This window comes from Lissotriton helveticus, chromosome 3_1, assembly GCF_964261635.1.
Source record: "Lissotriton helveticus chromosome 3_1, aLisHel1.1, whole genome shotgun sequence".
NCBI classification, from domain to species: domain Eukaryota; kingdom Metazoa; phylum Chordata; class Amphibia; order Caudata; family Salamandridae; genus Lissotriton; species Lissotriton helveticus.
The window spans coordinates 1,184,331,391-1,184,357,902 of NC_136061.1; the positions used below are offsets into that span (position 1 = coordinate 1,184,331,391).

Consider the following 26,512-nt stretch of genomic DNA (forward strand, 5'->3'; position numbering starts at 1 on the left):
ATCTCTTCACCAATATTTAAATGTTAGGAAAATCCAAATAAAAATTAATGTAAATACCAATATTTATTTATTAAGTCTGCCTATCTATCTGTCTGTCTGGCATCTGTGTATCTCTCCCCATTTATGTAGCACGAAAAAGTCTCAGGTGGCGTCAGGAAAAGGTAGACCTGAGGTTTAGTGTCTTCCCTTAGTTTAATTGGAGGTCTTTTTTCTAGCAATCTTGAGTCTTGGCAACAGCATAATGCAAAAGACCTGTTTGCACAAAGTGAACCTAGTATTACTTGCTTTCCATTTTGAACAGATTAATATAGAATCATTCCAAACAATGTTATTGTCTTAGAATGTGCATGTCAGTATATGAGTCATCGGCCTAACTAGTTGTCGGAATAAGATTATATATTTGTAATATAACATTATAATAATAATGCATCAGTTTAGACCGTGTCCAGAAATGTTTCACTAGTGGTTAGGATTTTTTGCCTATCTGTCAGTCGTGGATGCTGTCCATTCTACGTGGTAGGGCAGTGCAGGGGCAGCGCAGGGGCAGCGCAGGGAAAAATAAATAAATATACACTAAACATCTGCTCCCACACCGTATAGCGCTGCTCCTCTGTTCCTATAGCACCTGGCTCCCAGCTCACGACGCAATCCCAGCGCTTCTCTCGTGCTATTACTCCCAGCTTGAGAAAAGCGCTTGGATTGGATGGAGCCCCCTGGTTTCACGCTTCAACAGGGACTGGGAACCAGTGCTCCTGAGCCCTGCAGATACTCCAAGGAATAGCCTGGAGATATCCAAGTGTGCATGTTGGTTTGGCGGGCAATGGACGGACGGCCGAACCGACATGTGCACTTGTGGTGCCCACTGCTCCTCCTTCCCCTGCCCTGCCCCAGACTCAGCAAACTTAGCAAACTCAGCTGAGTCAATCAAAAAGAAAATGATAATAAAAGATTTTTAATATCATTTTATTTTCTATTTTCTGCCTTTAAGCAGTGTGGCGACTCTCCTCCGCCACAGCGGAGAAGTCGCCACTGCTATCTGCACCTGTCTTTCTCTTTATCTGACAGCCACTCTATCAATCTTTAAATATGGTCTTCTCCATTATTATGTAGTTCATGAACTCCAGAGTGGTCTTGGAGCCACCTGATGTACTCTGTGATCTTCAAGTGCAAATCATATTTTCTGAAGGGCATCTGGGGTTCTTTAGTAAACATCCTTGATATGTTCTGGAGATTCCCAAACATTTTCTCCAATTGTGTGTTGGCAAAGGGATCCAGATAATTCCCACATACCATTAGGGTGCTTTTGGCAATTGTTTAGATGTTCTAGAAGTTGTCTGTCTTGCAGTGGCTAATGTGTGCCAGTGGTTGCAAGTGGTGGGCATCGGCACATTTTTCTCCTTATAGGGCTTTGAACAAGAACATGAGAGAAAATGCAGAAAAGGGACAAAGGAGGACAAAGAAAGAAAGAAATATATGAAAAGGTTAACAAGGGAATAGAGGAGTAATTGAAAAGAACTTGTAAGAGGGAGATAAAGAGACAGTCAATATAGGGTGGTGGAGAAAGAGACATGAGGTGGAATCACGACTTGGCACCCTTTTTAATTCAGAATCCGACCTTTGGGAGCCTCAGCATTCTCTTTTAAGAAAAAACATTGGCCAGTGCACTATTTTATCTTTTTTCTTTTACAAATTAATAACTACTGACCGCATTCATCTCAAAGGTAATAACTCCTAAGACAAAGTGTCAAACTTAACACAAATAAAGGCTGATCAATGACAGTGAATCTTTGTCTTCCCAGGTTTCTTCTGCCCGGCACAGACTGCTGCCCCACTTCCCTGCCCTCAAGGAACCATGAATGCCATGGAGGGGGCACTATCTCTGGCTGCATGCAAACAATGCCCAGCAGGACAGTTCTGCAGTGGGGAGGGTAACAAGGAGACTGATGGTAAGTGTGGGGGCGGGGAGGGCAGTATTCGAAGAAAGTGAAAGAAGAGGGGAGGAGGGGGGAGACCGGTGTGGGTTAGAGGAAACAGGCCTGTTGCAGAGCACATCTAGTGGTGTTATAGGAGATGAGGGCCAGACCCCTAAGGCACATAGACTTTCTTAAGTGAGAAAATAAATGAAAACAACACAAGATCAGAAGCGGGGTTAGAGAGAGACTTTATGTAGGGTGAACAAAGATTCCATGCTGAAAATGTATTTCTTGAAGAAAGAGGCACTGCTGAGTAGAAGAAGCAGAGCGGGAAATCGAAACAAGCATTGAAAATGCAATAGGTCTCGCAATAGAAGAGTTTGACATTTTTCGTTTTGCAAATGGATGAGTGACACCTATAGCATTTGGAATGCAACATGTTTTGTATTTACGTGACTTATATGGCAGCTCTGGTCGTTATGCTACATCTCTAGATAGTTTTATCTTTCGCAAATGTGACACCTATTGTAACACAATATGTGTTGTGAGGGTGAGTGAGGGTGAGGGGTTGAGGGTGAGGGGTTGAGGGTGAGGGGTTGAGGGTGAGTGAGGGTGAGTGAGGGTGAGGGGTTGAGGGTGAGGGGTTGAGGGTGAGTGAGGGTGAGGTGTTGAAGGTGAGTGAGGGTGAGGGGTTGAGGGTGAGTGAGGGTGAGGGTGAGTGAGTGTGAGGGGTTGAGGGTGAGTGAGGGTGAGGGTGAGTGAGGGTGAGGGGTTGAGGGTGAGTGAGGGTGAGGGTGAGGCTGAGGGGTTGAGGGTGAGTGAGGGTGAGTGAGGGTGAGTGAGGGGTTGAGGGTGAAGGGTTGAGGGTGGGTGAGGGTGAGGGGTTGAGGGTGAGTGAGGGTGAGGGTGAGTGTGGGTGAGGGTGAGTGAGGGTGAGGGTGAGTGAGGGTGAGGGTGAGTGAGGGTGAGTGAGGGTGAGGGTGAGTGAGGGTGAGTGAGGGTGAGTGAGGGTGAGTGAGGGTGAGTGAGGGTGAGTGAGGGTGATGGGTTTAGGGTGAGTGAGGGTGAGTGAGGGTGAGTGAGGGTGGGTGAGGGGTTGAGGGTGAGTGAGGGTGAGGGGTTGAGGGTGAGTGAGGGTGAGGGTGAGGGGTTGAGGGTGAGTGAGGGTGAGGGTGGGTGGGGGTGGGTGAGGGTGGGTGAGGGTGAGGGTGAGGGGTTGAGGGTGAGTGAGGGTGAAGGTGGGTGGGGGTGGGTGAGGGTGGGTGAGGGTGAGGGGTTGAGGGTGAGTGAGGTTGAGGGTGAGTGAGTGTGACGGGTTGAGGGTGAGTGAGGGTGAGGGTGAGTGAGGGTGAGGGGTTGAGGGTGAGTGAGGGTGAGGGTGAGGCTGAGGGGTTGAGGGTGAGTGAGGGTGAGTGAGAGGGTGAGTGAGGGGTTGAGGGTGAAGGGTTGAGGGTGGGTGAGGGTGAGGGGTTGAGGGTGAGTGAGGGTGAGGGGTTGAGGGGTTGAGGGTGAGTGAGGGTGAGGCGTTGAGGGTGAGTGAGGGTGAGGGTGAGAGTGAGTGTGGGTGAGTGTGGGTGAGGGTGAGTGAGGGTGAGTGAGGGTGAGGGTGAGTGAGGGTGAGTGAGGGTGGGTGAGGGTGAGTGAGGGTGAGTGAGGGTGAGGGGTTGAGGGTGTACTCTAAACAGCAATACATTGATCAAATCGTGTGTTCGACTAGTGCATGGTTTATCCACAGGAAAACAGAGCAAATCTTTGTAAATTACCAATGTGATGCACTTCCTATCGGAACATGTTTTTAAGCTAAAGTAGATTCGAAGCTCGATTCGTTTTAGGGCATTTTTTTTTCTACATTTGGTCACACATCGATTCACTTGAGCAAGACTATTTGCCACAAAGCAAGGAGGAGGCACTTCGTTCATAAAGAATGAATCTGGTTTTGAACCAACTTCGAGGTTTGAACTGTTTTTAGCAATGGAAGTTGCTTGAAGAATGGACCGCAAATGAATTTAACTCATTCCTCTAACGCTCTACATGTATCATTTTAGTCTAAATTCATCGCCCAATCATGAAAAACACATTTGAACATTCTTACTGTTATCAGAATACTAATGCAAGATTTATTAATTTAGTGCACGGTTTAGCATACACTGCTGTGATCGGCCAAGGATTTAGTTAGATTAGGCGACACGGCGGGCAGGGGAGGGGGCGGAGCGGGTAAAAAAAAAAACAAGACGGAGGGAAAGGCAGATAAGGGGAGGGGGGGGAGAAATGCGACACGGCGGAATCTGTAAAGGGAGTTTCGCAAAGATCCACACCATGCTTTTACTGTGGCTTGATAAACGGGTGAATTTGAGAAAAGGCTTCAGGGAAAGGTGGTGTGCGCGCTGTGTAGAAGCATCGGGAACTTATCAGCTGTATTTACTGAATTGTTAACCCCTTCCAACCATTTTCCCATTTCATGCGAGCTATCGCTGTGGTTGTTTGCGGAGACACTGTGTGGAAAAAAAGACAATATTGGCTGTGAATTAAAGCCATTTCTGAGCGCTGTCGCAGCAGCTTCCAGCATGTGGAAAAAAAAGACAGGCGACTCACACGGTCATTTCAAATGTTATTGATTACAGCCTGTCGAAATGGCTGTAATTGGGAGGCTGGCAATGTCAGACAGCCCGGCAACCAAGCACTGAGACGAGCGCTTATAAAAAAGGCCTGCCTTCGCGCATGTATGCAGACTTGACATTTGTCACGGTTTTCACGATGATGACAAAAAGACCTGCAAAAGGAATGTACTCTAAACAGCAATACATTGATCAAATTGTGTGTTCGACTAGTGCATGGTTTATCCACAGGAAAACAGAGCAAATCTTTGTAAATTACCAATGTGATGCACTTCCTATCGGAACATGTTTTTAAGCTAAAGTAGAGTCGCGGGTAAAAAAAACAAGACGGAGGGCATTGCTGTGGGGAGGGGGTGGAGGAGAAATGCACACGGCGGGCAGGGGAGGGGGCGGAGCGGGGAGAGCGGCATGTGGGTGTGAAGAAGCCGGGGCCTTTGAAGTGAAGCTAAGCTTCACTTCAAAAGGTGTCGGAGGAATGCGGCTGAGCGAACAGACGGCGATTGCGGCTGAGGGAACTGATGTGCACGCGCTTTTAAGCTCAATGCACATGCGCATTGAGCTTAAAAGTCACGGGCACTGCAAGGAATCGCCACGATTCCTTGCTTCTTAGTTAAAGGTTGTTTAAGCCGCAATAGGCTCGCAAGCTCGATGCGCATGCGCATCGACAGGCGAGACCTAAAAAGGGACAGGACAGGAAGGGATACACCTCAGGATGAAAAAAACATCATGTAGGAAAAGGAAGTCATGTGAGTTGATAAGCCTGATAAACAAGGGCGTAGCTTCAGGGGTGTATTTGGGGCGTAACACCACCCTAATATATTTTCTGATGAACAGTGGGGTGCAGCTACTTTCAATCGGATATGGTGAGGTGTGTTTCGGATGTCACCTGAGATTTCTCTCTCTCTCTTTTTGTTTATATAATGCCGGCGTGATTGTCAGGAAAGCTGAAGCTCACGACCCCCCAATCTTACTGACCAAGAAACGCACCTGCTGATAAAAATGAGAAATGACTTAATTGATCATATAGAAAAGGGGGCATGGACAATAGATCGTTGCTGAGCATGGAATTAGAAAAGAGACATCGCACAGATGGAGGAATGTTGAAGACAATCATGAAGAGACATGAAAGTGGATAAGAGACAGCTTTATGAGTTAAATAGACTACTTACCCGAGTTAAAAGAGCAGTGTGTATAAATCCAACAAAATACGTTTTTTTGTTCTTTCAATAGACTTTTTATGTGTTCTGTTGAGAAACTGAGGCTTTAACAGGGTGAGAGTGGCATAGTTCTTTTTTTATATTGAAAGAAAAAAGCATACATGTGAAGGAAGCCCCCTGCATAGCTGAATGTAGAAATACCCCAACCCTGCCAAAGGCACTTTCCAGTGCAATGCTGAAAATAATATGACATAATAGAGGAACTTCTGTTTTGAAAAGACAGTATTTTTGACCTGTCTAATATAATTTTAGATATGATAGGGTTATTGTCTACAAAATGAAAGATTGCCTTCTTTGACACTGACAGAATCCTCCTGAGGCGGAAGCCGGGAGAAACGATAGCTCGCTGATTTTAATAATATTGTATAATTTGTGTGTTTTAACCTACCGATCCCCCGCTCTGGGCACTCATTGTTTTGATCACCTCCAGGCATTCCACGCACAGCGGATTTAGCGCTGCCATGGGTTAGTGATTACGTTCTTGCCGCCATTCCTGGGACTCCCCAGGACACGCCCACTATTGCTGGCCACGCCCCCTTCACCAAGGTTACTTAACACGCGCTGACTGCAAGCGCCGCACACTGACAGAATCCTCCTGAGGCGGAAGCCGGGAGAAACGATAGCTCGCTGATTTTAATAATATTGTATAATTTGTGTATTTTAACCTACTGATCCCCCGCTCTGGGCACTCATTGTTTTGATCACCTCCAGGCATTCCACGCACAGCGGATTTAGTGCTGCCACGGGTTAGTGATTACGTTCTTGCCGCCATTCCTGGGACTCCCCAGGACACGCCCACTATTGCTGGCCACGCCCCCTTCCAACACTCTCTTCCGCCATAAAAAATGTGCATTTACCGGACGCGCAGCGGACGAGCGCAGCGGGCGCGCCTAAGGCAAGCCCGTCTGCGCTCGTCCGTGCCGAGACCGGGCCCAGGGCCACCCCCCTGGCTCATTAGTACCTCGAACCCTGTTAGCCCATACCTTGATCAAATACACCTCCTCCCAACTCCAAGAACTTAAACCTCAGGCTAACTTATCACATTCTGTACCACATTTGCTTTACACGGACCCCATGATAGGTCCTCACAAATGCCCCACTTGTTTCAACCACACCCCCCCTGCTAATACCCCCACACAGGTTTTAGCAGCACTCATCAACGTACGCTTACTCCCAAAACACAAACTTGAAATTTTAGAGTTCATTGTGTCACACAATCTCGACTTACTGTTTATCACCGAGACTTGGGGTGACGACTCCTCCGGCCCAGACTTTAAGGCAGCTCTCCCTGAAGAATACTGTGTTCACAGACTCGACAGAATCAAAAGAAAGGGTGGCGGTATAGCCATCATCCATAGAAACCGCTACAAAGTTAAAAGCTCCGATCTTAAATACAAAGACTGTGAAGCCTTTTCCTTTTCTATCAGCCTCTCTGGCAACCAGTCATTCGCAGGCACGCTGCTCTACCGCCCGCCTGGGTCCAGATCTAACTTCCTTAACAACCTTAATAACTTAATCGAAGTTACAGCTGGAGCTCCCCAGTACACCATATTAGGAGATTTCAATTTCCACCTAGAATCGCCAAGCGACAACGATACCACCGCCCTAATCAATGATCTCTCAGCAGCTGGATTTAATCAAATTGTCACGCAGCCCACCCACAAGGCAGGTCACACCCTTGATGGGATATTCACCAACAACCCTTACATTCTGGCTTCCTATCCTATCCCTCTCATCTGGACAGACCACTTAGCAATCTGTTTCTCCATAAAAATCAAATCCCCGCCATCTCCAACCAGACCATCTTCTACTGTCTCATCTAGAGACTGGAAAAACATTGATACTTCTCATCTTACCTCCATGCTGACTGATAGCATCAATATTATGGAACCAGATCCGTCACTAGCCTCCAGTAACTACCTCAACAGCTTGAACAGGGCTTGTTCCAAGCTAGCCCCCCTAAAAACCACCCATCGCAATAGAAAATCCCCTTCTGCCCCATGGTTCTCGGAATCCCTACGTCTTCAAAGACAACATTGCAGAAATCTGGAAAGACACTGGCGCAGGTACTACAATCCTACTGACAAAATCTCATACAAAAGCGCCCTTTCCAAATATAAAGACCTCATCATTTCCGAAAAAATGATTTATTACTCTTCACAAATCAATCAGGCTCAAAACTCTGCAAGAAAATTGTTTCAAGTGGTTAATCAACTCTCAAATCCCCCTGCCCCCCCCCCTCTGATATATCTCAATCCCTCAGTAATTCCCTTGCTGATTTTTTAAGGACAAAGTCACTTCGATTTACTCAGTCTTTCTTCACAAACCTCCTCCTAATATCATAAACAAACAATCTTCAGTCATCAACGTTCCTTCTTTCTGTAATTTTAAATCAGTCACCGAGGAACAAGTTTCTCGCCTAATCTCCAGCACTAAATCAGGATCTCCCATGGATCCATGTCCTCCTTCTATCCTCAACCTCATCCAAGACGCCATCTCCCCCGCACTGACGAATATTTGTAATGCTATGTTCACTACCGGCTCATACCCTTCAGTCTGGAAAAAGGCCATCATTAAGCCTCTCCTGAAAAAAAACACCCTTGATCCCTCCTCCCCTTCCAGTTATAGACCCATCGCATGTCTTCCTTTTCCAGCAAAAATGTTCGAAAAAGCAATGAACATATAACTTTTCAAATTTATCGATGAAAACAACCTTCTGGATGAGACCCAATTCGGGTTCAGGCAGGGACATGGGACCAAAACTGCTTTAATAAAAGCAGCAGATGAAATAAGAATGACATTGGACAAAGGAGGAGCGGCAGTACAAATACTGCTTGATCTATCTGCAGCGTTCGACACGGTCGATCATGCCACCCTGATCGACCGTGTCTCAGCAATTGGCATCCAGAACAATGCCAAAGAACTTCTCGCTTCCTTCCTGGCAAACCGTTCACAGGCGGTAAAGCTGGGCCCTTTCTTCTCCCATACCTTCTCCCTTCCTTGCGGAGTACCACAGGGCTCCTCGCTAAGTCCGACCCTGTTTAACATATATGTTTCGGACTTAGCGAGGGTGATTAAGTCTTACGGCATTAGTCTAACGACTTATGCCGACGACACCCAACTGGTCCTATCTGTACATAATGATGGAGCGACAATTGCAGCCAACTTTCAGGAGGGAATGCTTGCTATCAGTTCCTGGATGTCATCAAATTGTCTAAAATTAAACTCTGATAAGACAGAGGTTATGACATTCGGGAAACTGGAACCTGCCTGGTCCCCTCGATGGTGGCCCATTGAGATGGGACCTCCACCAGAACCCGTTACTAAGGTTCGCAACCTTGGAGTCATATTTGACGACAGATTGATCTTTCACCATCATGTCAACTCCGCAGTCTCCACCTCCTTCTTCATGTTAAAGAAGATCAAGAAGCTTCTTCCCTACCTTCCCACCTCAGCTGGAAAAACACTGATCAGCACTCTTATTTTTGCCAAAACAGACTACTGTAACGCCCTCCTTCTTAACGCACAGAAAAAATTCTTAATAGGCTTCAGCTAGTGCAGAATGCTTCAGCCAGAGTCTTGCTGGGCATTCCCAAGTTTACCTCCATCTCCCCTTATATCCAACAGCTTCATTGGCTCCCAGTCAGGAGCCGTACAAAATTCAAGGCATTGTGTATTGCCTACAAAGCAATCAACAACTTAGCCCCGCAATTTCTCAAGGACACCAGGGAGTCAGGACTAATGGTTACAGTGATTGAGGACAACTCTGCCTATGAACAGTGTAATGGTGCAAAGAAGATTGGACTAAGGGGCAACCACCAAATTAGTCGGCTAGTTGGTATGAAAACACCATTGTCAGGGTACCACAGGGCCAGGTGAGAAAAGAAGGTGGACTCTGGTGCAAAGGCATTGGGGGATAAGAAGAGGGATCAATACAGGGTTAACAAGTGACTGCGATACTTGTGTTTCTATGATCTCCCTATTGGAATAAAGAGAGCTACTCATACCTCTTTGGTCCTGTTGCATGTGTGTCCCATTGGACAGCACAATCATTGTCAACAAAGGTTGAATCCACATGATTCCAAGAGCAGTGAGGGGCATCTTCCCACCCTACTCAAGAAGCTGCAAGCACCAGTCAAATGCTTCAAAGAAGTGCGAGCAGTGCCGTCTTAACGCCTGGGCTCACTGGGCTGTTGCCCAGGGGCCCCACGAGCTTAGGGCCCCATGCAGACCAGAATTTAACACTGATTCTCAATTAAACATTTTTATTCCCATGAGTAGTTGTGTAGGCAGGGCCCAGTGCACTGCTTTGCCCCGGGGCCTATAATGCTGTTAAGACTCTCCTGAGTGCTACTTTAGATAAAAGCCACAAGAGTAAACAGGCACCAGAGCAGCAGCAAGAGGAGCCTATTTACTCTGTAGGAGAGTGTCTGCAATCATCAACATGCACAGAGGGGGCTAACAGCAAAGAACAGAGTGCCATGAGCCAACAATAGGAGAGAGTGCCTCACACTGCTGAAGGCGGGAGACACATGAAAACTACTGTGATGCTAGGAGAGCGGCAGCCATTTCAAAGAAGGAAAGACAACTTCCACCGAAAGAGTTAGATGAGACCTGCAAATTAGGGATGGCCCTCTTAAAAAAGGGCAAAGCCCCTACGATAGACGCCATTTAAAAAAAGAACCAGGAAGTTGTCACCCATATTCAGCAACAAGATCGAAATAGAAAGTGTGACAGCCATCTTGAAGTCAGGCGCACCACAGAAGTACGCTATAGGGGCAATTGTAAAACCAGGCAGCAGTGGCAAACAGTGAAACAGCATCTCAACAAACTACAAACATGCGGATAAAGATCTTTCCTATAAATATCCAAACAAATAGAAGCACGTACAGCTCACAAAAGATGCAAACAACGAAGTTGACTCAAAACAAGTCCTCTGAGCAGTTTATAATGACCCCCGGCAACTGTATGGGCACCTGGTGGGCAGAATGGCTAGATGAGTTGATGATTCCATTGAAGTGTCAGGATATTCATGCATTATATTCATGTGAGTGATGAATACCTGTTTATGGTGATGAATAAATACCCAGCGAGGAGAAAATAGCTGCAACTAAATCTAATGATGGGAAGTCAGGTTACATTGTTTGTATTAGACAGCAGTGCGTTACTAAACAACATAAAGGCCATGGAATTTTGGGGGATAAAATCCAACCCCAAGCTGGAGAAAGCTGATATGAAAGTCTACACATGGGTGACCTTTATCAGACTCCATTTGAGAGGCCAAGTGGCAAGATGGGCCACAGCCATGGATTCTGGGGTAAATTGTCTCTGATGTCCCTTGGTCACTCCTAATATGGCTGTGTAAGCTGGGCCAAGTACAAAGGCTTCAGCACTTCACTCTCATTTGTAGCAATGGTGTTCAGTCACAGGCTTTTCAGGGAGGTTAGTGTTGGAGTACAACAGGCTCAGCATTTAACAGACACTCAACAATACAATAACATGATTATCCAACCCAGTGTTATCTTTCTAAAATAGAAGTCATTTAATGCACATTAATACTCAATACTACTTCCTTCTTGCTAGGATGTCCCTTCTGCTTCTTTGTCAACTCCCTTAGTCTAAGTGTAGGTTTCAGTAAGGCTGCAGCACTCCCCTCTATTGGTTTGGTAGGCCCTCAGTCTCTCCATATTTGTCTTCAACACAATTTAGTTCCACTGTATGCCTCACTCTGTCCTCTCACTCTTCAGTCCAGGTCTTTTTGTGGGCCAAAAAAAACCACCCGTAGGTGTTTCAAGCGGCTGCTCGACTATTTATAAGCACACACAGGCTGCTCAGCAGTGTCAGGAGTCAGCAGCAGACATGTGACTACCTTCTAATTGAAGCCATGTACTTAGCACATGGCATTGATGGATGATTGTCCACCAGGTTGTGGCAGGGCAGTCTTCCTCCTGGTCTGGGTGAGTCCTTGATTTAGCGCTTGTTCCTCCTTGGGGTGAGACAATGAATTAGTCTGCTTCTTTCACAGGTGTGGAGATGGCAGCCGAGTTGCTTCAAGGCACTTTAGTGCTGCGGCAGCAGCTTAGTCTTATCTGACACACTTAAGCCGCTCAGCAGTCACTCAGGAGCACAAATACAAGTGCTTCCAGGCAGCAGGTTCCCATCATGTGGCATACCCCATATGGACAGATGGGCAAGTGCCACAAGGCTAGCCACATTATTATTACACAGGTCTCTTCTTCAACTTCTAGGCCACTCTAGCACATCTGGGGCAGTGCCACAGCTGCAAAACAAATTCAGTTTAGGCACCTTGCAAATGCCTTGTTTTAGCCATAGTATCTTTTTTGACTGGTGCAGACTGGTCTGGCCCATTTTAGGGCAAGTGTCATGGCTGCGACAGAAGGTTGACATGGCAATCCATGCCACACACTTTAGTAATGCTTCAAATCCTCTGCTTCAGTGATAGTAACGGGCTGCAAGCTTGGAGCACAAAGTCTCACTTCCATGAGTCACTGTCAGTTGGACCCACTCCACCAGGGTCAGCTGCTCTTACCCATGCTGCAGTCTGGCAGAGTGGGCTAAAGAACGGTGATGGATTAAACCCAGATCTTTTCACTGGGTGTGAGTATTTGATTGGTTCAGATGCTCCGTCCATCACCACCCCCTTTTGTACCGCTTTGGCCGCCATACGTGTGGCAGGGTATGCTCAGATGTGAGTCCCTTGCTCACTTTGCCACTGGATTCAAGCAACCCGGGCTGAAGACGGCTGTAATGCCAGAAACCGGTCCTCGGAAGCTTGTTTCTGGTCCAGGGAAGGCATGGTTTGGCAGTTCGGGCTGGACTGTTCCCATGAGGCACAGGGTCAGACTGATTTGCATATGGCCATGACTGAACTGGGGTGGCAGAGTGGGCTAAAGAACGGTGATGGATTAAACCCAGATATTTTGACTGGGTGTGAGTATTTGATTGGTTCAGATGCTCTGTCCATCACCACCCCCTTTTGTACCGCTTTGGCCGCCATAAGTGTGGCAGGGTATGCTCAGACGTGAGTCCCTTGCTCACTTTGCCACTGGATTCAAGCAACCCGGGCTGAAGACGGCTGTAATGCCAGAAACCAGTCCTCGGAACCTTGTTTCCGGTCCAGGGAAGGCATGGCTTGGCAGTTCGGGCTGGACTGTTCCCATGAGGCACAGGGTCAGACTGATTTGCATATGGCCATGACTGAACTTGGGTGGCAGAGTGGGCTAAAGAACAGTGATGGATTAAACCCAGATCTTTTGACTGGGTGTGAGTATTTGATTGGTTCAGATGCTCCGTCCTTCACCACCCCCTTTTGTACCGCTTTGGCTGCCATAAGTGTGGCAGGGTATGCTCAGACGTGAGTCCCTTGCTCACTTTGCCACTGGATTCAAGCAACCCGGGCTGAAGACGGCTGTAATGCCAGAAACCGGTCCTCGGAACCTTGTTTCCGGTCCAGGGAAGGCATGGCTTGGCAGTTCGGGCTGGACTGTTCCCATGAGGCACAGGGTCAGACTGATTTGCATATGGCCATGACTGAACTTGGGTGGCAGAGTGGGCTAAAGAACAGTGATGGATTAAACCCAGATCTTTTGACTGGGTGTGAGTATTTGATTGGTTCAGATGCTCCGTCCTTCACCACCCCCTTTTGTACCGCTTTGGCCGCCATAAGTGTGGCAGGGTATGCTCAGACGTGAGTCCCTTGCTCACTTTGCCACTGGATTCAAGCAACCCGGGCTGAAGACGGCTGTAATGCCAGAAACCGGTCCTCGGAAGCTTGTTTCCGGTCCAGGGAAGGCATGGCTTGGCAGTTCGGGCTGGACTGTTCCCATGAGGCACAGGGTCAGACTGATTTGCATATGGCCATGACTGAACTGGGGTGGCAGAGTGGGCTAAAGAACGGTGATGGATTAAACCCAGATCTTTTGACTGGATGTGAGTATTTGATTGGTTCAGATGCTCCGTCCATCACCACCACCCCCTTTTGTACCGTCTGCTCCTCCGGCAGGTTTGCCTCACTCTTCCCTCTTCTTTTAGAAGGATCCTCCAGATGTTAGAGGACAAGTAAAAGCTCTTCTTTCAGAAAAGACTCCAGGTGACTTCCCTGCAGGAAGACACCAGCTCTGATCGAATATGACATGTTATTTCGCATGCCATTACTTCGCATGCCATTACTACGCAGTTATTACTTAGCAATAACCGTTACTACGCAAGTGGCACAGGGTCAGACTGATTTGCATATGGCCATGACTGAACTGGGGTGGCAGTGTGGGCTAAAGAACGGTGATGGATTAAACCCAGATCTTTTAACTGGGTGTGAGTATTTGATTGGTTCAGATGCTCCGTCCATCACCACCACCCCCTTTTGTACCGTCTGCTCCTCTGGCAGGTTTGCCTCACTCTTCCCTATTCTTTTAGAAGGATCCTCCAGATGTTAGAGGACAAGTAAAAGCTCTTCTTTCAGATAAGACTCCAGGTGACTTCCCTGCAGGAAGACACCAGCTCTGATCGAATATGACTTGTTATTTCGCATGCCATTACTTCGCATGCCATTACTACGCGGTTATTACTTAGCAATAACCGTTACTTCGCAAGTTTTTACTTCGCATACCATTACTTTGAAAGTGTTATTGTATGCTAAGTAAAAACTTGCCTGGTAATAAAAATAGTATGCTGAATAACATGTAATAGAAAATACACTACCCTACACATCTAAAACACTACACTACCCTACACTACACTACTGAAACACCACTACACTACCCTAAACCCTAAATCACTACCCCCTACACTTACATACACATCCCCTACTCCGCTCCCTACACTCATTCACTACCCATCACAACCCCCCCGACACTACACCAAACACTAAAACAGTAAACTACACTACACTAACACTACAACACTACCCTAACCCCAAACACTACCCTGCACAAATCCCAACACTACCCTAAACCCTACACTACACTAACCCCACAACACTACCCTAAACCCTAAAACCCTACACTACACTAACCCCACAACACTACCCTAAACCATAAAACTATACACTACACTAACCCCACAACACTACCCTAAACCATAAAACCCTACACTACACTAACCCCACAACACTACCCTAAACCATAAAACCATACACTACACTAACCCCACAACGCTACCCTAAACCCTAAAACCCTACACTACACTAACCCCGACACTACCCTAAAACCTAAAACACTACCCCCAGCACGACCCTGCCCCTACCCCCATTCCTGTCTCTACTCTCAAACACTACCCTTCACGACCCCCTATACTACACTACTCTGCACAACTCCCGACACTAGCCTAAACCATTAAACACTAACCCCACAACACTACCCTAAACCCTAAAATACTACCCGCAGCATGACCCTGCCCCTATCTCCAGTCCTGTCCCTACACTGAAACACTACCCTGCACGACATCCCGACACTACCCTAAACACTAAAAAACTTCCCTACACTACACTAACCCCACAACACTATCCTAAACCCTAAAACACTACCCGCAGCACGACCCCGCCCCTACCCCCAGTCCGTTCCCTACTCACAAACACTACCCTTCACGACCCCCTACACTACCCTACACCCAAATACACTACACCTACACAACTGTCCCTACTCCCAAACACTACCCTACACAAATACACAACCCTGCATGACCCTACACAGCCCCTACAAGACCCTACACAGCCCCACTTACCTCTTTCCACACGTGGTTCCAATCTTCTCCCCCTTCCTGCTTGCTTCGGCTTCCTCTTCAGCAGCAGCCCGCCCCCTACGCATGCGTTGTTAGTATGCATGGGATGTAACAGCCTGCGTACTAAAGGCGATGCGTTGTTACATCGCATGCTTACTAACGCATGCGTAGTAATGGTACGCGTAGAAATGTCCGCGTACAAATGGATGTTTCCCGCTCTGATCGCGCAGTAGTGTACTCTTTAAAGCACTTTACAGAGCACCCTTGGTTGAAGAGAACTTGGAACTGGAAAAACAGGTGGTCAACATTTCCAGCTCTCATACAGGTACAGCGGGCAGGGGATGTGCATTCTCTGCCTACGCTTCCAGAACTGGTGGGGGCTGGTTCTTTTTATGTGTCCTTCTTACTCTGTTTACCAGACTCAGCCTTTGTCTAGAATGATGCTTCTCACAGAAGAGTCGAATGCAAGTTGGAGTACCCACACAGAGCTACAAAGAGGTGTGAACATTTTGCACCTGGCTATCATAGCCACACCGTGTAATAATCAGGAACAGAGATAGAAAAAAAGGCCAACCCCTTTCTAAAGGACCTCTCACACTCTGACAACATCAATTGCAGTCCCACCCTTGACCCCTACAAATTCACAAATTACTGTATTTGTGGGGACTAATCAACAGTTCTCTGCAGAAATCGGGCCTCATTTAATTTCTAAGGGGAGTTTGTCTCCTTTTACCCCACTTTGGTGTCTAGGTCCCCTCACTCTAGTCTCATGAACGTCAGCAATACACTTCTGCTATCTGGAAAAGTAATCTCACCTCCATCTTTTGCACATGTACATGCCATGGGTTTCCAAAATTGTACCTGCAGACCTCCTTCATGCTGATTCACTCAGATATGCACAATTTGTGTACAACACAGTACTTATATATATATATATATATATATATATATATATATATATGTATATGTATGTATATAATTCAAATTCAAAAAGCTTTATTCGATTAACACATTTCAATCATAAAAGCACAAGACATTATAAAACATAAAAAATATATTAAAATATACAATAATTTATAAAAAAGGATATAATTCATTTTTCCTACTTTACATTTTAATAATGACTTCTGCCAAAATACTTAGGATATTAGCCAGTGCACTTAAAAGACACCCAGGGATTCATATATCTTTACATAGTTTTTCTACTACGGAGAACTCCTTTCAAGAACTTGTCTATGTGGCCGATGAATCTTTCATCATCTAAGAGTTGGAATTTACAGAAGGCGGATTGGCATTGTCTAAGGCCTAGCACTTTCAAAATCGTCAGGATCCACCTTTTCCTTAATAAGGAGAAAAATATACAAAACAAATTATGTGAATGGTGGTCTGGGCAGATAGATCATCAAATGGGCATAAGCCCATTGGGCATGACCAGTCGTTCATAGTTGGGAATGTAAACATGGTATGAAAATTGGCCAGTCTAAATCGTGTCAGTAACATCCTTTCATACCTCCATTGTGTATACGTTAGGTATGGCTGTATCTTTATTTGCGTCAGAAGCAGTTGGTTTACTATGACGGAAAGTTTGTTATTATTACTTTGAAATCCGACAGTTTCCAAGAGCTTCGCACAAGCGGTCTCTAGGTCTTTCCTAGTACTGGAGCCCATGCACTCGGGATTGCTGAAATATTCCGGGCAGCCGAGCTTGGCCACAAAATCTTTGACATAATTCAGCCAAGGGTTGTGATTTGCCCGCTGCACATTAAGGCAATCGTTGATTATATCCCAATTAAGGCTGGTGACTGTAGTGGTCCATATTTTATACCACAATGGTACAGGTTACATTTTGATCAGGTCTGACAGATAAGGCATTCCCAACTCTGCATCGCCGTACTGTTTGGGGCTGCCAGCAGGTATCTTAAGAACTTGTTCTCTATGATTTGAAGTGAGCCCACGTTGGCAAATCCCCATATACCAGCTCCGTAGATTGCCGTAGAAATACATTTTGATTTGTAAATTTTTATCAATTTGTATATGGGGCGCTGTCCCAACTTTTTAGCAACATTGACAAGCGCACCTGTAGCTTTTGCAAATATTAATTTTCTCATGGTAATTGTATTTGCCCATGAACCCCTGTGTTAAAAAACAATTCCCAAATAGGATAAAATGTTGGTAAATTCAAGTTTCTTATCCTCAATAACGATGTCGCGACACTTAACTCTAGGTTTACAGCTCTTCATAACGTATGTTTTCGAAATGTTTAATTTAAGGTCCACACTGGACATATAGGTTACAAACCTTGTAACAGTTTTCTGCAGCCCTACCTGTGTACGACATAAAAGAACTGCATTGTCTGCAGACATTAAAGATCCAATTGTGTGTTTACCTATGCGAGGGACATCTTGACAATCCTGTGACAATATTTCACCCAGACGATTTATGTACAATGTAAAGAGGAAGGGGGCTAACACACACCCCTGCCTGACCTATTTCCTTACTGATAAATTTGGGGTGCATTCACCTGCCCTGCCATAGTGGACGCTGGCCTGTGAGCCTTGATATGTTTGTCTTAAAAAGTTACTAAGCGGAACTTTAACGCCCAAGCTCTCTAATGTGCTCCATAGCTTTCCTTGATTAACACAACCAAACGCTGAACTTAAATCAACAAAGCATAAGAAAAGGTTTCTCTGTTTGGCATATATATACTTCCCCCAGATCAAACTCAGGTTTAGGCCCTGCTCTACTGTTCCAAGACCTTGTCGAAATCCATATTGGAGTTCTGAGATCACGCCCCTGGTTTCAGCCCATGTCTGCATTCTATTTAAGACAATCCGTCCAACCACCTTCGTGAGAGAGTCCAGCAACAAGATAGGCCTACAACAGGCTGGATCGTTGCGGTCTCCTTTCTTGAAGATAGGTACTAATATGGACTCGACCCAGGTAGAGATTAATCCCTGTTTGCAGCATGCCCTTATGACAGAGATTAATAGGGGGCCCCATAACAGGGGTGTGCCCTTGTATAGATCTATGGGAATAGAGTCAGGGCCAGGGGCCTTTCCCTCCACAATCAAGTTAATAGGCAGTAACACCTCATCCACATTGCTTGTCGTGATATCCGTACCCTGGCCTGTGTTAGTATTATGACTATATAGTTCACAGAAGTGTGTTACACACTGAACCTCCCCAATTGTTCATTCAATTGATGGGCCACCCCTCGGTGCCAGGAATGGGGCGTTTACAGCCTTCGAAAAACCTTTACTGTCATTTAGTTCAGATGCTTTATGGAGTGCCTGCCATAATTCTTTTTTTATCTGCACCGTACGATCTCTAATCATAGTTCTATATACAAGCCTTTCCCTTTTCACCTCTGCCGGATCTCTAGGCTGTCTGTGCAGGGCAGTTTTTAAAGCTGTAAGGGCCTTGGTACAGTTAGTATCAAACCAGCCTTTGTTGGTGTAATTTTGTGTTTTATTTACTCTCAGTTGATTCTTCCTTATGGCCCTCGTTATGTCCTGGAATTAATTGAGAATGTCAGAACCTGCAGCATTATGGTCCAGGCAGGTTGCAAATTCATCTTTATGGTTACTTAATAGTGTTCTTGTTAACATGGCTGTGTCCACCCCCGCCCATTTGATTGTGTACCCGTTGGTTCCATTAAGGGCCATGTCTTGAACTATATGTTTTGTGGGGTCCCTTTTTGGTTGTCATGTTAATCGGCATATATATATATGCTCACAGAATAACAGAACATGGAGTCAGCTGCATCTGTTGCAGCAAAACTTTACATACGTGGGCCAGTGTGTGTTTTGTGTAGTTTGAAGTATTGAGTTTTACTGTGTATTAAAGTACTTCTGTTTTACAAAGATAACACTGGGTTGGATAATCAGGTTATTCCACTGTTGGGTGTCAGTTGAGTGCTGAGCCTATTGTTTCCCCACACTACCCTTCCTGAGAAGCCTGTGGCTGCACACCATTGCTACCAATGAGAGTCAAGTGCTGAATGCTTTGTTCCTGGCCCAGTATTCATTGCGATAGTAGGAGTGCCCCTGGGACATCAGAGACAAATGACCCCAGTCCCCATGGCATTCTCAGGCACTTCTTTTCAAACACAGAGATTTGCACACTTAAGGGCAAAATTAGAGTACGTTATGAAGCAATAGCATTCGAGGATGTTAGCAACATATAGTCATTTTTAGAAATGGCCAGCTACTGCTTGCAATACCTCAAACACTATGTAACCATCAGCAATCCACTGACAGCACTCACAGAGCAAGTTCATCCATCCAAGAGGCCTCAGGTCTGTGCAGCATCATTTCAAACCATCCAAAAAGTTGTCAGCAACACCAACATTTCCTATTTTGATGCCACCTCAAAAAAGAACTTACGATGGAAGCCAGCTCAGTAGGACTAATAGCCATACTAGCACAACAGAAGAGAGGGATGGACCAGAAACATACAGGCCCTCATTACCAGTGGCCTCTTAATAATAATGGTGTTGGTAATAGCAGTTACCAGCCTCATCGAAATTATGAGGTCAGTGGTCTTTATGGACTCCGAATTGCTGATTACCCCAGCAATTTCTCAGTTCTAAGGGTCCTGCAGGGTTCCTCTTGTAATGACTCAGATTTTCCCCACCATCAGAGTTACTGCTACTCCCCTCTCTGAGGTTGGAGAAAATCTGAGCTTTTTGCAGACCACTCGTATTGACGGCAAAAGCAACTGCTGTCAGTTAAGTATATGCTCCTAGCCATGGATGCATACTTTCAATTTCTACTGGTAAAATTACCGACCTCCTTTAGCATGAAAGTTGTCATACCGGTGCTGGATAGCATATTTCCAGTGTGGGGAATACCTTCAGTCAAAAAGAACAATTGATGGACAGAATGCAGAACAATGTCATACATTCACCCCAGTACAGATATCTGGGCCTAAATCAGTCAAATTTTTTGCTCCCAATGCCATTCCAGTTTGAACCCAGCCTTATGCAACTCAGTCTTGACCCTGCGCCCAATGGGAGCAGTCCAGCCCGAATTGCCAAGCCAGGTCCTCCCTGGACTGGGAACAAGCATCCTAGGACCGGTTCTGGTGTTTCATCCCTCATCAGCCAGGATAGCTTGACACCAGTGGCATGGAGAGCAGGGGACCCAAGTCTGGGTATACCCGCCCCACTCAGGGTCACAAATGCAAAATTGATAAACATACCCAGCCCTAAGTGCGCCGGGTATGCCCAGATGTCGGTCCCGGGTTCACTGTGACACTGGATTCAAGCTATCTTGGCTGATGAGGGGTGAAACCCGGAAACCTGTCCTAGGATGCTTGTTTCTGGTCCAGAGAGCACCTGGCTTGACAGGTCGGGATGGACTGTTCTCATGTGGCACAGGGTCAAGACGTATTTGCATATGGCCAGGTCTAAACTGGAGTGGCATGGTGAGCAAATGAATGATGGATTTAACCCAGTTCACTTGACAGGGTGAATGTTTTGATTTGTTCTGCATTCCGTCCATCAATTGTGTGCCTTTTGCTTTCTCGCTCTAAGTGCGCCGGGTATGCCCAGATGTGGGTCACTGACTCACTGTGCCACTGGTTTCAAGCTATCCTGGCTGATGAGGAACAAAACTCGAAACAGGTCCTAGGATACTTGTTTCTGGTCCAGGGAGGACAAGGCTTGGCAGTTCGGGCTGGACTGTTCCCATGAGGCTCAGTGTCAAGACTGATTTGCATATGGACAGGTCTAAACTGAGGTGGCATGGTGAGCAAAAGAATGATGGATTTAAGCCAGATCACTGAACTGGGGATGAATGTTTTGATTTGTTCTGCATTCCGTCCATCAATTGTGTTTCTTTTGAATACCTTAAGTCCTCAACATGGACAATGGCCCACCATTCAACAGCCAAGAATAATGGAATTCACCACACATCATTGGTTTCAAGCACAAGAGAATTACACCCCTGTGGACACAAGCCAATTGAATGGTTTTGCAGTTCATTTCAACCATAAAGCAAGCACTTCAACAAAATGAATTGAATCACAATCCCATCCACATATCCCTCACCATGACTCATACAGAAACATGCAGCACAGTACCACATGCCGCTCTCCAGCTGCAGTGATGCTGGGATGAGAAGTTTGATCTCAGATACTGAGCTGGGCTTCACACAACACCTTGCCAACTGTCCGTGATGACACATCGACAAGAAGGATCAAGAAGCGAAGAAGAAGAGGACTGACGAAGAAGAGCCCAATCATCAGACATGAAAGAAGGGGACTGGGTGCTGGTGCAAGCAGTTATATGGCACAGAGTTAATGCAAGCAACAGATTGAAAAAGAGTCAGTGATCAGAGCGATGATATGGGAACTTATATGCTACTACTTTCTCAACTGGAGTATTTCCAATCGTCCACCCACACAGTAGCATCCCCCTCCCCACCAGCGCCTTGAGACCCTCACAGGTGAGTAGTGCGCCCTACAAATGTTTGATTGATTGATTGACACCCCATTTACTTTTTGTCAAATGTCATATTTTAGTCTTATCAAAATGTATTACTAAATCATTACTTCTGTAATAAATATAAATTCTGCTAATTTCCTTTAAAGCCAATGGGAAATCTGTCTAAGACTATTAAATTATCTAATAAAGAAAGCACTGGATAATATAGCCCCCTAATTTTGAGTGAAAAAGAATGTATAGCCTGTAATATTTTAGGCGGATCAGCTCGATACAATGCAATAAGTGTTGAGGCAACATACCCCTGGTGCACACCATTCTCAGTATTTACTTGAGAGGCTCCCCCTTGGTCCACTATTACTCTGCCCCAAATATTTGTGCAGCACTCTCTCCAAATTGCCAAAATACCTCCAGTCGTTTTTAATTTTTACCACAACTTTTCAGTTTACCAAGTCAAATGCAGACAAACAATCAACAAAGCAAGTATAAAGCGGCCACTGCCCCCTAACTCCCTAGTTCAATTGATTTACAAACCATCGCCCAGAGGCTAAAGTAATGATCTATTGTGGACGGCCCTTCTTTAAACACTACCCGGCTTTATTGGAATCCGATTCCCCTCTTCATTCCATATTTTAAGATGATGCAATAATATTTTCATGTAGATTTTATGATAGAGATTGAAAAGAGTGCTTTGTGGGCATTAAGTGACCCGTTCCACTCTGTGTTTTGTGTGATATGGTGATAGCGAACAGTTTGTCAGGGATCGACTCACAATGGAATATGATATCCCAGCCGGTCTAAATGAAAGCCTATGATCTGTGGGGATTTCCTTTTGTTTTGGAATTCACAGAGCTCTGCTGTACCATTCATGGAATTCTATTACCTTCAAACGTTTTCATGTTTCGTTCTGTTTCTCTTGACGCTTTGTTCAGAGAGAAGACACAAGAGTACAGAAAGAAGAAGTGTTAATTTCCACATTTTTTTTTTATTTCTTTATTTTCTGTAAAAATGTCATTAGAAAATAATGTGGGGTTTTGGGTAGTAGAATTCCCCAATAACTTTGTCGCTCACACCTTTGGGGTTTTTTTGGGCAAAGGTATATAGCTAACAACAGAGTGGGAAAAACATTGCAAATGTTAAGACTTTTTTGGAGCTGCCAAATTTTGGAATAGTTGTCTTCAAACACCATCATGAGAAACCATATCTCTCCACTTTTGTCAGAGCCAAAATCTATACATCCGGGAATTGTCCTGATGTTGCATATGCAGTCTGTGCACCTTAAAGTTGGCTGACGCCTTCCACAAATCGGGATCTTGGATTACCCTTCACAGATGGTGCCTCTCCAGCTTTCCCCCCTCTTCCCATGCCTCTGTATGAGACCAAGGGGTGGAAATGTTTTGCTTTTTATCAGAATTATAACTTTGAGCTCAAGAGATTTTACAGTTATTCCCTCATGCTATATTGATGGCTTTTACTTATAATGTAGACTGTATGAATTTCCTGGGATTTTTAAAATTGTGAGACCTTGATCATTGTTGGGCCTGTTACTGTCTTCAAAGTACTTGGGCCAGCTTCCTTTTGTACATTAAAAGTGCTATAATTCTAAGGAGTTTTATCAAATGTATTTGTGATTTCCTAAGAGATCGTGACTAATTTTCCTTTCTAGGTCCCTGTGCGGCTGGGTATTATTGTGCAGGAGGAGCAACAGATGCGATCCCGCAGTCAAAGAACACGTTCCCGCTCAATGGGCCTTGTCCTTTCGGCCACTACTGCCCGGAAAGAACTGTATCACCACGGCCATGCCCAGTGGGAACTTTAAACAATGCCACAGGTGTGTATATTTAATGAGCATATGCCATAACATTACATGCTGAATTCTGAATGGAGTTTGCAATGGTACATAAAATACACAAACAGACTCATTTAACTGTATTTTCGGTTGCTCTTCCCTCATTTTCAGTGAAATAATGGTTGATGCTCTCGCTTATGATAGTTATAAATGTTGTATCTAGAGTCACCTCAGTTGGGACTCTCCTTGTGGATATCATCAGCTGTGCCCTGCCCCATACATGTGACATTTTAAGGGGAGTATGGCCATAAAAGAGTGTCTCAGATACTTGATGTCTACTATGTTTCCACCAGCTTCAAAATTATAGAAGAGGTATCTATTCTGCTGCATAAGCAATGAACTCATGAATAGAATGAGGAGTCACTTGTCTCTGGGTGCATCAGTCTCCAAATGTCGTTCAAGTGATTATTATTAACCCATTGTCTGAGATGTTGTGTTGCCTTAATTGATTGTGCCCCAAATAAAGGAGGGGATGACCTGTCCAACTCTTTGTTGTGTACACAGTTGAAATCTCCCCCAAAATAAAAGGAGTCTCTGTGTTGTGTGGCAGGGACGGAGCAAAAGTGTGCAGGAACAGTGCCTGATTTGCATTGAGGGCGCATACAGCCCCAGAAACAACAATTTCCTGTCCAGCATTCACATGGCCACCACAGTGCCCTTCTGGATCTATTCTGGCATGCTGTGGTGTAAATGGAAACCCCTGGGATGATCCAAATAAGCTCTTACCTGGCATAAACAGAATACCGTGTTCCTATTTAACCTCTCCATCTCTTGGCCAATGTACTCAGCTCGTGGGTTGTTAAATGTGTCTCTTTTAGGTGTGCAATGTGTGTGCCCGCACTTTTAGTGGGTGTAGCCATTCCTTATTTGTTTCAGGAAATTATATTGATCAGTAGCTATTCTTTGTGACCCAGCCATTCTCCTACAGGGCTGCATGCATGAATACTTCTGCAGTAACATGGGTGAGATCTGGACTATCCCCAGTCACTGAGTCAGGGTCTCCATTGTTGTAGGGCCCTATTCACAGAACTAACTTAAGGCAAAATCCTAAACTTGCTACCATTTCTGTATTCACAGAAGGCACATACTCATTTAGGTATTCACAGAAGGCACTTACTCATTGATGACCATCAATGAGTAAGTGCCTTCTGTGAATACCAAAATGAGTATGTGCCTTCTGTGAACACCAAAATGGTAGTAAGTTTAGGATTTTGCCTTAAGTTAGTTCTGTGAATCAGGCCCGTTGTCTTCTTGTGTGTCGAGTGCACCATGTTCAGTCCATGATGACCCATCCACAGGGCTAATTTGTTGAAACAACTCTGCCACCACAAGTGCTCTCTTCCAAGAGACATGTTCCTTGATGGCCTTGCGCCACACTCATTTATTAGATTGCTTTCTCTTTCAATGCACTGTCCAAATCATCCTCAGGGTCCTGTCTGTCTTTCACAATCGTGTTTCCTTTTGTCCCCAGCCTTGTACAAACTTCTGACAGTCAAAGAAAGAAATGAGCTTTGCTCTCAACAAAGACTCTAAGGTTAGCAGAATAGATGAGTGGCTATCTTAGATCCATCAAACATAGTTGTTTTATAACATCGAGGTAAGACTCCCTTCTTTCTTGAGCATCACTTGTGCAGCCAGGCAATATGTTTTCCTTGTGGTTTTCAACGAAACACGACCCTTTGTTTCATGAGTCATGAAAATTATGGTCTCCTTAACGACAATAAAGTGCTCTCACAGTCACAATCAACACTCTGGGGCTCAGCAACAAGCTCAGCGGGAACCCTGTATGCTCTTTCTACCAAAAAACATTTTGCTATCTACTACTGTAGTGTTGCTTTTGCTAATCACTGCTCAAGGAACAAATCCATACTCAGACCTTCTCTCATTCTGGCAGGCCCGCTATCCTGATATTGTTGTGATGAGAGCCCCCTTCAGTTTTTTGTTTTGGTTCCAGGATGATCTTGAGGTCCGTGGTTCCATGTAGGATTTTATCAAACATTTACTATCTGTTCCTTTTTTTCCATATGATTAAAGCAGTCTTCTATGCCTACAGTGGCGATGTGTGCCACCACCAATTTTAGTGCTCTTTGGTTGCACCATAATATTTTGTCTGTGTCCTGTCAAAAACTCCCACATTCAGTGCTTTTCCACCAATCGCTGTTCCATAGTCCTACCAGCTGCTCCAATGGGTGGGCCTCGCTTTACGGGCCAATCTTTCAGAGTACCCGCAAGATGATAAATGTCACACACAAGGAACTCTGTTTAGTTTAATGCACATACCTGCGCAGGGACACAGGCTTGCTCTCACTCAATTAAGTTGAATCACACAGTTCTCTGTAGCACCATTTTTAAGTGAGGTGTCACAACAATAATGCATATGTACTATCCAGCTTTAAATTCTCTGTTACTGCTACACAGTTCTTGGTGCTGGGTCAGTTTCCAAGGGGTCACTAAGACATTTCAAAAATCTCTGCCTTTCCAGGTAGATTTTGGAGTGGTCACACATACTCCTTTGTGAAGAATAGAATTGCTGCTGTATCTGGCACCCAGGGTTCCTCTAGTCCCAACCGCAGCATGCACCCTAAGGGTTCAGGGCGCCTCTGCCAACCTTTGTGCTGTTAAACTCAGCAATGACGTCTTCTCATGTCTGCTTAGTAATGAGCTGGACAAGGAAGTTGCAGCCATCATATCCAGCTTGTCACTCCTACCTATTGCTCCCCGCAGTTCACCCAGCAACC

At 45.4% G+C, this 26,512-nt stretch overlaps 1 protein-coding gene across 1 annotated transcript in view; it reads left to right on the plus strand.

The window, feature by feature from the left end:
• LOC144824222 (uncharacterized) overlaps positions 1–26,512 on the plus strand; it is a 652,050-nt gene that overhangs the window by 153,292 nt on the left and 472,246 nt on the right. Inside the window, exons 12-13 of the mRNA XM_078683370.1 lie at positions 1,800–1,946; positions 23,592–23,756. Coding sequence (XP_078539496.1) covers positions 1,800–1,946; positions 23,592–23,756 — 312 coding nt within the window. The remainder of the gene's footprint in view (positions 1–1,799; positions 1,947–23,591; positions 23,757–26,512) is intronic.